This window comes from Ictidomys tridecemlineatus, chromosome 10, assembly GCF_052094955.1.
Source record: "Ictidomys tridecemlineatus isolate mIctTri1 chromosome 10, mIctTri1.hap1, whole genome shotgun sequence".
Lineage (NCBI taxonomy): Eukaryota > Metazoa > Chordata > Mammalia > Rodentia > Sciuridae > Ictidomys > Ictidomys tridecemlineatus.
Window position 1 is genome coordinate 38822207 of NC_135486.1, and position 12993 is coordinate 38835199.

The 12993-nt window shown below is 33.0% G+C and overlaps 1 protein-coding gene across 12 annotated transcripts in view; it reads left to right on the top strand.

The window, feature by feature from the left end:
- Positions 1-8246, top strand: part of Rcor3 (REST corepressor 3) — a 44906-nt gene extending 36660 nt beyond the window's left edge. For 9 of the 12 annotated variants that reach the window (XM_078022763.1, XM_078022767.1, XM_078022765.1 and 6 more), the window contains 2 exons: positions 4932-5173; positions 5650-8246. In XM_078022763.1, coding sequence (XP_077878889.1) covers positions 4932-5173; positions 5650-5994 — 587 coding nt within the window. In that variant the 3' untranslated portion in view covers positions 5995-8246. Of the gene's footprint in view, positions 1-4931; positions 5542-5649 lie in introns of those variants that run through there. The other 3 variants (XM_078022769.1, XM_078022770.1, XM_078022768.1) reach the window with 2 other exon arrangements.
- Positions 8247-12993: the final 4747 nt, after the last annotated feature.

The following is a 12993-nucleotide window of genomic DNA, read 5'->3' on the forward strand; positions in this document are numbered from 1 at the left end:
ACACTCAATTGTAAAATGCTTTATTTTCTTGCTCATAGTAGTCTATTTACAGTGACCTGGAGAAAGAAATAATGACTCTAGTGCTATTATTAATAATTATAACTGTTACATAAACTCTCTTGTTGTAACTCTTTTAAAACCAAACACATTAAGATCATTTTCTTTCCTAGGGTTTAAATATATCTTTGTCACTTTACTTTTCTAACCTATCTACTTAGATTTTTTGTTAAGTAAATGATAACCATTTAAGTAAGCTTCTCCTTCTTTTTTTCTTAATTGAAAGGGGAGTGAGGAATCAAGCTTAGATTGAATAGTAATGTCTGCTTATACTTCTGTAATCTATTGATTTATTATGTTCTTTTTAGTTCTACCTATAATTTTAGTAACATTGTTCAAAGATCCCCAAGTGGGTTATCATTAATGCTGCTAATTTAGTTCATTTAAAGTATCTATCAAGAATAGTTATACAATTTCTGTCATCTGTTCTAGTCTTAGATATCTAAATTTTACATTATAACAAATTAATAAGAGCAAGACCAATCATGATCTTCCCATATTTTTGTTAATGGTAAACTATTATCCCTGTTTGTATCATATATATAAATATGTGTCTTATATATTAATGTTTATATATAAATATCTTAAATTATAGTACAAAACACTTTTTTAAAGTTTATAAGGGGGTAGAAGCATGCTAAACAATATTTGCCGTTTTTTATTTTAGGCCACCTCTTAAATGTATTCATTTCCTGGTTATTAGTGCTAATAAAAATATACATATATAGATATGCACATATGTGTGTATACACATACACACTCCCCTGTTAAAATTTTTATGCTCTAATTTTATCAAGGTCCCAATTTTAATTTTTAGTTCTTTTAAAACAAAAAGTGACAGAACTATGTTCAAGTGGTGTGTTTACAGTAAATTTTACCTTCTCTTTCTATAGTTTATACATTAGATCATTTTAAAGAGGAAATAAAGTTGCAGATCTAGAAATTGCTTCTTTCGTTTGACATTTGATAATAATGTAAGGATAGTAAACATGAATGATCAAAAGGAGGTGGAAATAGGAGATTCATACCTTTGCATTTGAAAGGCACACTTGTGCTTTAGATAATTCTGTTATAACAAATCCCCCAAGAATGAAGGTTAAAAAATAGAACTGTAAACCCTCTGATGCACTTACTTCAAACAATCAACAATTCAAAATTTCCAGCATTTTTGCAATGAAATGTAACTTATAACAAGGGAAGGTGAGAATACATATATAGAAGAGACCTAGAAGAGAAAAGATAGATATTGAAAAGAAAATACATGATTTTGACTTTCAACTCTCAATTATATACAGGATTCATTGTTCTACTGCTATTGATATTTTCTACCTTCTTTAATATCGAGTATATGAAGAGATTTACAGGAGGTTCAAAGAAACCCATGTTCCCAAGTGATTAAAATTTATGTCTTAGTGATTGAAAAGAACCACGATCCTACTTTCTAGATGTCACTCTGTTACTGTTGTTTCAAAACTGGATTATTGATAATTATGGATTATTTATAATTCCCAACTATATTAAGTACTTGCTCATTTAAGAAATTTTGGCATAGGAAGAAAAAAAATTTTCTGAAATTTTAATACCTAGAAGTAGCTTGCAACAGTTAATGCTTTGGTTTTTTGTGTGGAGTGTTTTTTTAAGTCCAAATTTAGCTTTTTAAACATACAAAAGCAGCTGTCCATACTATCACTTCTAAATAAAAAGACAAATTCAGATTCCCTGTCCAGTATTGGGAAACAGCATATAAATGTTCCTGAAGGTACCATCTTGTTAGCCAAAGCTCAAAACATGAATGGACAAACTCCACTAATTTAAAATTTGAGATAATATAGACAATGGCTATGGTAAAGTCTTTACTATTAATAACAATATCTTCTTTGGCAAACTAAAAGTATAAACAACAAGTGTAAAAAGAATTATGTATGTTTTATGTTGGGAAATGTAGAATACTGGTTGGAAAATGTGAGCTTTCATAAAATAACAAAATATCTTAACGACAATATTTTTATGTTAATTCCCAAAACTTAAAAAATATATATTAAATAGTATAGAATATCATCTGCCAGCATAGGAAGTCAGGTTGTTTTAACTTTGAAGTGATGTTTAGAAACTTGATTAAATATCATTTTTTTCTTCATAGGAAATTTATGTTTCTCCAAATGTATATTCCACTGACTCTTGAAAATTTTAATTAGCAATTATGGTTCACATGTACAGACCTTTTATATCTTTAGGAAGATATTGACTTAATCATCATCTTTAACTCCCTTGTTGAGAAAGCAATCAGATTGCTTTTTGATTAAAAACTGTGAAAAAAAGAATGGGCCACTTGTCCCTAGGTACAGATCGGAACTCAGATAGCTGTGATGCTGTAGTTGTTAAGTCATTTGTTCCTCATCACTACCCCTGATAGGTGTCCTCTACAAGCTTAATTGGGGATTTCTTCTCAAAAAGCAGTTCCAGCAAGTTAGTTGGCATTTCACTAGACTTTGCCTAGTTGTGGACCGACCACAGTAAAGAGCTTTAAGAATTACATCCATTTTCTAGCAAAAACATATTGTTGAACAGTGTCATCAGGAGTGTGAAGGTGATAAAGAAGATTATTATGTATGTCTCTTGTGGTTTAAGGGGCAAAAATATAAAGCCTAATTTTTTTAAAAAACCATATTTCCTGAACACTTTTTGCAGACTTAGCATTGCAGTAATGCTTGTGCTGATTTGCATCCCATAGGTCAGTACTTTCAACCTTTTTCACATCATGTACATAGATGAAAATTATAAAATGTGTCAGAACACAGATAAATAGATGAGGCTGCTCCAGTCCTGAGAAGACTGCCTAGGAGCTCTGGCTATTACAGCCCCTAGCCAGCCATCCTGCAAGTGAAAGGGATTATTTTTTGTGCATGCTTGTTCTCAGGACACTGATTGGGATCCAGCCAAATCAGAGGTCTGCGTATGATCTGAGCCCTTAGGTTTTAGATAGTTATACAGGAGTTAATAATAACACACCTGGGTGGCTTGGAAGAAGTCCTTCACATCCAGGTCTCCAGAAAAAACTAAAGCTCTTATGAAAAGTAAATATGACAATATTGGTGACACGGTAAGGTCCATTGAGCAAGGAAAATTAAGAAGTAAAAGAGCAAAAGGAAGATAGTCAAAAGAAGACAACTTTGGAATTTATTTTGCAATATTTGGAATATATTTTGTAAACCAGATAAGTATTATATCTGCAGACTTAGAGTAAGAGTTATTCTTAAGGTCTAAACCATTTCTTATTTAAAGTTTTTATTTGTAATCTCCCATATTCAGGTTTGGCCATTTCTAGAATATAAATTAAGTATTGTTTATAAAAATTAGAACATTGATGGAGCACAGTATCTGATTTCTGATCAATAGATATTCTTCAGCACAGCTCTCAAATTTATAAATTAGAAATAGCATAGAAATTTGGTCTTTTACAAGCTACTATTCTTTAAAGTATAAGTAGTGGAGAAGTACTTGAATATCTTAATAGTAACTATTACTGTGAAGTAATCTGGAATCTATTGTCCAATAAGCCCTCAGTGTAAACCTAGTCACTGTTAGAATTCCTCTTATATGTGAAGTTCAAATTGGAGATCAACCTTTAGATTTAAAGGGAAATAAATTCATTTGTGTTGATAAAATATTGCAAACAATGTCTGTCATTATTACTTTTTGTTATAATTTGAGAACAAAGCAAAGGAGCGTAGCTTACAAACCCAAAGCTCTGCATTTAAAATAGGATATAATTATAGGTAAATGATGGCAGACTTCCCTCCAAATTCTCTAAGGTAAAGAAAGGAACTCCCTGTGGATCAAGCCCAGCTAGTTGAATATAGCCAGAGATGCTTGTTCCTCAGGAGCAGAATTTAAAAACAGAATCAGGTCACATTATGGGTGCTTTCGGGTAATTGGGGATTTCATATTAATTGATATCAGTAAGAATATAACTAGCCTTTCTGCTAGGATATTTTATATTTTGAGCTAAGTGCATCTGTTTCTAGAAATGGGTCCATAAACTTCTTTTAGAATTCCTTTAAGAGCAAATTAGTATCTATTTTAAATTCTATAGCATAATCTGAGCTTCATAAATCAATTACTATCCTTCATTATAATGAAATTTTCTTAATGAAAAGTTCTCAAATAGCAGAGTACACACATTGCTTCTAAGAGCACTACTCTAACCTTATTTAAGCTATAAAGCATAGTTAGGAATCCTCCTCACGCAGTCTTTAGAACTTATAGATGAGTTAACATCCAACTGATTCTCAAAAATACCTTCCCTTTTTTTAATCCATCAGATTGTGATAATTCTACTTTTATATTTTAATTCTTATTTCTTTTTGTTGGTATCCTGGTGGGTTAGTAATTAAGACCAAAATTATAGTGGGGGAACCCTAAGGCTACTCACTCAGTCCATTGAGGGGATAAAAGAGATGGCTCATTCCCATCCAGTTTTGTTTACAAACGGTGTTGCTCAAATTTAGGTGACTGGCTACTAGGGAAATAAATGAATGTGGAATTGAGGATGGAACAAAGAATTCAATGCTTTACAATAAATGGACTGTATTTGAGAGTTCAAGAGAGGATTGGAGAAAATAACTGAGTATGTAAAAAAATGGTAAGTTTCTGATTGTTCAGTTGAAGGCAAGTGGCTGGCTCAATGAAATGACCTAATTGATAGTTTTCATCTGTGACCCTGATATCTTAGCCTCTGTCTCAGAATTGAAAAAATGAGCAGAGTTTATCAGATAGGATTTCATTGCTGGTATCTTTGGTGTGTGCATGATGTATAGTACACACAGCTCTCCTTACTGATCCTTCACAGGTGTATTATTTACTTTGCCTTCCAGGTGTCCGCAAATATGGTAAAGATTTTCAAGCTATTGCAGATGTAATTGGCAACAAGACTGTTGGCCAAGTGAAGAACTTCTTTGTAAACTACAGGCGTCGGTTTAACTTAGAGGAGGTATTGCAGGAGTGGGAAGCAGAACAAGGAACCCAGGCTTCTAATGGTGATGCTTCTACTTTAGGGGAGGAGACAAAAAGTGCTTCTAATGTGCCATCAGGGAAGAGCACTGATGAAGAAGAGGAGGTGTGTTTGTGTCTGGAATTTGAGCTAATATGAGTTGAGGAGTCACCATTTTGTGTGGTGTTCTGTAAGGTTAATTTGTCAGAGGATTAGCTAAATGAGCATGAAAGGTTGACAATACACTTACTCAGTGGTGCATCTCTCGTGACTCTTAAGTCATAATGACATGCTAATTTCTGATCCTAGCAGAATGGAGAGTGTATTGTTCTTCCATAGTCTTATTTTTATTTCCAGTGTTAAGCTGTTTACTAATAAAGATGCCTGTTTGGTAGCCTCGTTGCTTTTTTTTTGTTGTTGTTTTTTATTTTGTTTTTTGTTTTGTTTAAAATAAAAGAAGCTTGTGCTTCCAATAAACACTGGTGTTATGTTTTTGTTTTGTTTTGATTTGTTTTGTTTTTCCTGTGACAGCCCAATCTATATTGTATTAAGTTCATTAGGACTTACATCTCATACATGTATTTTTGTTTCCTCACCTCTAGGCACAGACCCCACAGGCTCCTCGGACTCTGGGTCCATCACCTCCTGCCCCATCATCCACTCCAACACCAACAGCCCCCATTGCCACTCTGAACCAGCCTCCACCACTTCTTCGTCCAACACTGCCTGCTGCCCCTGCTCTTCATCGGCAGCCTCCTCCACTCCAGCAGCAGGCTCGGTTCATCCAGCCCCGGCCAACTCTAAATCAGCCTCCACCACCTCTCATTCGCCCTGCTAATTCTATGCCACCCCGTCTAAACCCAAGACCAGTGTTGTCCACAGTTGGTGGTCAACAGCCACCATCACTTATTGGAATTCAGACAGATTCACAGTCCTCACTGCACTAAAAATTAAATTGGACAGTGCTACAGTAACTTTTCACCCCATCATTATACCAGTGCTCATCTGACTGATGCAAAAGAGGAAAGAATAATCCTTCCTAGATGCTGAGGCTGCGAACTAGTTCTGAGGCAGTGGGCTGGCATAAGTGGATGTCTAAGAAATTTTTCAGTTCAATAATATGTTATAAAACAAAAAGCCTCCAGATAGCCTCCTTTCTAGAATATGTGTTCACCAATGTGATCTCATAAAAGGAAAAGAAAAAAAGGATTTAAGTATTCTATATACCAAGGGTCTTTTTGTTTTGTTTTTACTGTATTTATTTTATTGAGATTCTTTATATTCCTGCCTCTTCATAGTCAAGGCTCTTAGTACAAGAATATTGACTTAGTAATTGTGAAAACTCCTTAAGTTTCTTAAGTTAAGGACGTTTGGCTTTTTTTTTCTTTTATTTAATTTTTTAAAAACATTTTCCTATGTTAGGAGTGCAAGAATAAATAGCCTGCATTTCAGATTTTGATATATGTTCATTTAATTCATATTTAAGAAATTATAGCTGCATGTCCCTTTTTTCAAAATGTGTTGCTTTTTTTTCTAAAGGAATTCTAATTCCTTTAAAAGAAAGCAATTTAATCAATTGCAAAGCAATTATATGAAATCACAAAGAATGTACTGAATCTACTAACCCTTTAACATACAGTTTAGGGTCCTAGTGCAAAGTCCTTATTTAAAGGTCATTGACCCCCATCATCTATCAGTAGTAATAAGTAAATTGGAATAATAATTTTACATACAAATGAGGACTTGATTTATTGGAATATAATATCTTTAAGTTCCTTGAAAATGTTCATTTTGAAAAGAATTCATATTTCTAAATGCCATTTGCTTTTAACTAGTTGTTGCCTACAGTTGAGGTCTTTAGAAGAGAATTATATTTTGTCAGTTATGTAGAGACAATGGTTTTGGAAGCATTTATTTCCACTACCCTTTTTGTGTTTAGGTTATTACCCTCATATTTATTAATAGAGTTTGCATTTAATATGAAGGGTGTTTTCTTGATAAATCTCTATTGTACTACAATTGTTTATTCCTTGCAGTCAACCTACTCATGGGTTTGTTTAGGGTTAAATCATCAATATTTCATAAAATGAGTTTTTAGAATTTGTTCTGCGTTATCTAAAGATGTATTAGTATATAGTCACAATTGTGCTGTTAACTAAATACCGAGACCCCTTTTTATAAAGAAAAAGACTTCAGGTCATCTTAATTCAATACATAATCATTAAGCACCCACAAAAAAATATTTTACAAGTGATAGTATTTCAACAATGTGTTACTAATATTTTTTATATAATGATTTCATATTGGAATCATGACTTGTGCAAAGGGACAGATTTGCTATACTAGTGGAACATAAGACTAAATGTTTGCACATTCACATTCTCATCACATTTAGAACTACTTCACCAAATAGTCAACTTCAGAAGTCCTAATTTATGTTTTGAGAGGTCATGTATTCCCAAAATATTGGAAAAATTGTCCCTTCCATTGGCTCTACAGCCTTAAAAGAGCTCTAGATTTAATTTCATCGGTTCCTTTTTCTTTTCACATTCAGACCAGTTTCTTCTTAAGCACCCTGTGTTCTGGAATAACCAAAACATTTTGCAGGATAAGTCTTTCTTTCTCATTGGATCATTGTTGAGGCCTGGATAATAACCAGATGAAATTTAACTGACTTAAAATTCTTAATAGTATAGAATTTATACTTATTTTTACTTTAAAAGCCATGGGGGACAGTTATATATCTTAAAATATCTAGAGCATTTTTAAAAAGCACTTAGATTGTCTTGCATATGTGCATACTATACCTTGACAGCTTTTATTGTCTTGTCTGTTGTCAGTAGACCTTCAGTACACAGTATGTGGGATATGTCAGTCAAGTTGGTCAGCACCAGCATCTGTCCAGCTGTTGGGTATATTGTGATTCATTTAAAATCTGTTCTATCCCAAACATGGGCCAAGGTGCTGTATCTGAGGGATGTGCTGTAATTTTATTTACATACATTAGAGCGCACAGTAGAAAATCTTAGCTTCATTAGTAATATGACACATGTATATAGTGAGATGTCTTTATTATGTGCTTTGCATATTTTGTAAATATTTTGCACGTCATTATTTTCCTTTTTTGTTTAAGCAGTGTTTGGCCTGGAAGAGTGATATGCTTGCTGCTTAATCAAAGGATTAAAGATTTAAAGATGTCTATGTCTTCTATTTTTATATAATTTCATGTTGTATGAGGATTAGGACCTCTTCACTGTGAAATTCTAAATATTGATTTTTATAAAAAAGCAAAATCTAGAAATCTTTTAATGACCATTTTCATTAATTCTGAGGTTATCATTTTTGAAAAATCTACACCAAAGTGTTTTATTACATAACTAAAAATAAATCACAATATTGATGCATCTGGTAAAATTAATGAAAAAATATTTTCTCTAAATGATTTAATTCCATTGTAATATGGATGGAGGTAAAGGTAAGTTATAATCAAAATATGTTCTTCATCAGTGAACTTACAAATAAGTGAGTAAATGAGAATATAAAATAAAGATGAAAGAATCATTTTCTGTCTTAATATGGGCCTATATTCTTTTTAGGAATATATGTAGAGAGCAAACCAAGAATGTGATAGTCATTATTTTTAAAAAATCAGGACTTTTGTTTGGTTAAAAGTACCAAGTTTAGTTATTAAATTTTATATTAATTTAATGTTCCTTGTTATCAAAAGAACATTACCCACAAATATTAAAAACTGGTAACTAGTTAACACAGGTCTATCAGGATTCCCTAAAAAGAAAATAATCTTACAACTCAAAGCAGAATTTGCTTTTCTTTGAATAATTCCCAAAGATAAATTATAAATACATTATTATTAACAGGAAACATAAGGAAAAGAAACCAAATTGTTTTGATTTTTTTAACTTAGAAATTATAGATTTTATCACTTAGAAGAACATAATAGACTAAATGAATACAGAGTCCAAGTATCAAGTTTGAGAAACTTGACTGTATTAGAAAATATCGAAAAGAAACTAGCTCATTTTTATGACAGCTGATGTATGGGAGTATATAAACAGTTTTCTTTTAGGAAAAATAGGTCACATAGAACTCACCCCAGTTTTCATCCCTATCATAACTTCGGTAACTTCCTTGTGAAGGAATGTTATTGCAGCAAAATAATGGTGTTTGGAAGTTAAACTTTAAAAGGAATGCAAAGTGAAATTATGTCTGAAAGGTCATGTGGACTTATCTACCTTTTTTCTGCTTTCTGAGCCCTATATGCTTAGGGGAATAAGACTAGAAATTATTGTTGGACTGAGATATTTGCCACTTGCTGTTAAACTACTGATAAAGGAATGAGTATTTCAACTGTGGTAACTTCTTAAATTTTAGAATCCTAAAGGAGGAATTTGGATGAGCAGGATCTAAGGAAAAAAGTGGCAAGATTGAAGTGGTGAAGTAGCAAGATTGAAGGGCAGTCTTTACAATGTAAACAACATATAAGTTAATGTTCCAGAATGCTTTTTATAAAATGTCTTTTTCCTTTAGATTATTTTAAGAAAGGTTGGATTTTTTTCTGCACGATTTAATTTTATTTATATGTATAAGGTACGATTACCAATAATTAATAAGATCCTGAATAATACAACAATATAAAATGTCTCTTTTTAGAGTGCTTCCTAGCTTACTGCTCCTAACAGCTTTCTTATTTGACAAAGATTAGGCTTGAGGGCTGGGGTTGTGGTTCAGTGGTAGAGTGCTTACCTAGCATGTGTGAGGCACTGGGTTTGATTTCTCAGTGCCACATATAAATAAAGGTCCTTCGACAACTAATATATTTTTTAAAAAATTAGGCCCACCCAAACTAATTTTTGTTCACGTGCTGGCTGTTCACACCATTTGGTTTGCATATACTGCATGGTTGCCCCTCTACCTCTTACAGGATGTCTCTTTTCCAATTTCACCCTGAACAAAGTTACATAACCTTTCTGAGCCTCAGTTTCTTCATTTGTAAATTGAGAGACTATAATTGCCCAGTATACTTAGAAAACTATACGTGTCTTACTGCCTTCTTAATAAGGAAAATGTATATTTTGACATTGATATATTTTTTTCAGTGCAAAGAATTAAGTGAATTCTAGGTGAGGTTAATGGGTTAAACATACTTATTTTCTTTTCTCCCAAAGTCTCACTGAAATAAACACAAAAACTGAAATAATCCAATCCTTAACAGTGCTGGATATCCAGAGGAGATCCTACTAGCAAGTAGGGGACAAATTTATAACAAAATCCTTCGGAATTAGAGAATGTCCCAATTCCATAAAGGTAAACAATAGCATGGGAAAACAGTCACACTTTTTTTAAAGTATCCCCTAATAACCTCAAAGATGTGGAGCAGCTCCCAGTGATTCCTGCCCCCTTGTTTTTCATGACTTTATAGGGATAGACCTAGTGACTTGACTTCTAGCCAACAGAATCCAGAAATGGTTATGGATGTTACTTATATGATTAGGTTATATTAGGATCCCTATCTTGCTAGCAGATGCTTGCCTTTTCTGTTTGCACATTTTGATGAAGCAAGCTGACATAATGGGGAGGCCCTTGTAGCAAGGAGCTAAGGAGAGCCTTCTGCCAAACCAGCAAAGAACTCGGGCTCTCAATTCAACAACCTGCTAGGAATTGATTCCTACCAACAACTATGTTGTGCACTTGGCAATTGATCTTTCCTCAGTTGGGCCTTAAGATGACTGGAGCCCAGCCAACAACTTAATTATAGCCTGTGAGAAACCATGAAGTAGAGAACTTGGCCAAGCTGTGTCAGAGCTTTACTCACAGAAACTCCCAATTAGAGTGTACTGTTTTGAGCTGCTAAATTTGGGGCTAATTTGTTTTGTAGCAATTAAAAATAATACAGTAAATAAGTATATACCATGTTAACACTCATCAAAAGGAAGTTGGAGTTATTAACATCAGGCAAAGATTTCAAAGCAAAGAATATTATCTGGGATAAAGATAGTTATTTAATAATGATAAAGTTGTCTGTTCATCAAGAGGATCTCTGTTAAAACTGCAAGAAGAAATAGGCAAGTCTACCACTATAGTCAGTGTTTCAAAATCCATCTCTTGAAAATTGATAGTGTAAAACCAAAAAAGTCAGAATATTACTTGAAAACCCTTACCAGTCACCTTTACCTAATTGAAACTAGATAGTTCTACCCAACAATTACAGAATATTCTTTTCATGTGTACAAGAAATATTTCCAAGATGGATCATATTCTATGCCACAAACAAGTTTTAGTAAGTGTAAAAAGGATTCAGATCATCCAAAGTATGTTCCCTGAGCATAATGGAATTAGAAATCAACAAGAAGCTGGGTGTTGTGACACGTGTGCAATCCCAGAGACTCAGGAGGCTGAGACAGGAGGATTGCAAGTTCAAAGTTAACCTTAGCAAGTTAGGCCCTAAGTGACTTATTGAGACCCTGTCTCAAAATCAAAAATATAAAGGACTGGGGATACAGCTCAATAGTTAAGTGCCCGTGGCTTCAATCACCAGTACCAAAAAAATAGAAACAGCAGAAAGAAATCTGGAATATCCCCCAAATATTTGAAAATTAAATCTCATACTTAAAAATAACATATTTCAGAAAAGAAAGTATAAAAGAAATTAGGAAATAAATGTTAGTGTAAACAATATATCAAAATAAATAATGCATATGCAACAATGCCATACTTAGACAGAAATTGATAGCTTTAAATGCATAAGAAAGATCTCCAGTCATCTAAACTTGTTCTTGAAAAGCTAGCAAGACAGCAGCAAACCCAACAAAACCTAGCAAAAGACAGGAAATAAAGATTACTGTCTAATGAAATAGATTAAAAAAAAATAAAGTCACTGAAACCAATAGTTGCTTCTTGAAAAATCCAACAAAATGATTATGGTTAGAAAGAATGACCAAGAAAAAGACCCAGTACCAAAACACACACACACACACACACACACACACACACACAAATGATGAATATCTAAACTGAAAGAAGAGAAAACATCACTACCAATCAACAGAAAATAGAATTATAAAAAAAATTATGAATATACCAAGACATTTGAAAGTGTTTAACAAAATGGACAATCTTACCAAACTGTCTCATAAAGCAATAGAAAACCTGAATCAAGTAAAAATAAATTTATAACAAAATATTTACACAGGAATGTCCTGACCCAGTAAATTTACTGGTAAATTCTACAAGCCCTTAATTATAGCCTTAGGAAACAATACCAAGCCTATCCAAAATCTTAGAATATACAGGTATTGAAAAAAAAAATCCTACTCATTCGATGAGAACATTAGTGGTCTGATTCAAAGCCAGATGAAGACATTACAAGAAAAATAAAATTTAAAATTAATATCTCTCATGAGCAGAGATTCAAGGATCTTTAACAAAATATTAGCAAGTCAAATCCAGCAACATTCAAAAAGGACTATACATTATCCCATGGAGTTTATACACTAGGGCTTCTCAACATCAGCACTATTGACATTTTAAGCTAGGTAATTCTTATTATGCACTGTAGGATGTTTAGCTTCTACCCACCAGATCCAACCTCCCTGCTAGTTTAACAATCAAAATTTTCTCCAGACATTGTCAAATATTCCCTAGAGAGCAAAATCACCTGCAGCTGAGAATCACTGCAATATCCCATACTAATAAAATGAGGAACAAAAGACAGGAATATACTAATAGACATAGAAAAGGGCATTTAACAAAATCCAAAACCTAATTATGACTTTTTAAAACTTTCAGAAAACTAGGACTATACCAGAACTCCTTCAACCTGATAAGGGTATCTACAAAAAAACTATAGTATAGAAACAGCACATTTAACCAAATGCTTTTCCCTAGGATCAAGACCAAAGCAAGGATGTCTGCTCTCACCACTTTAT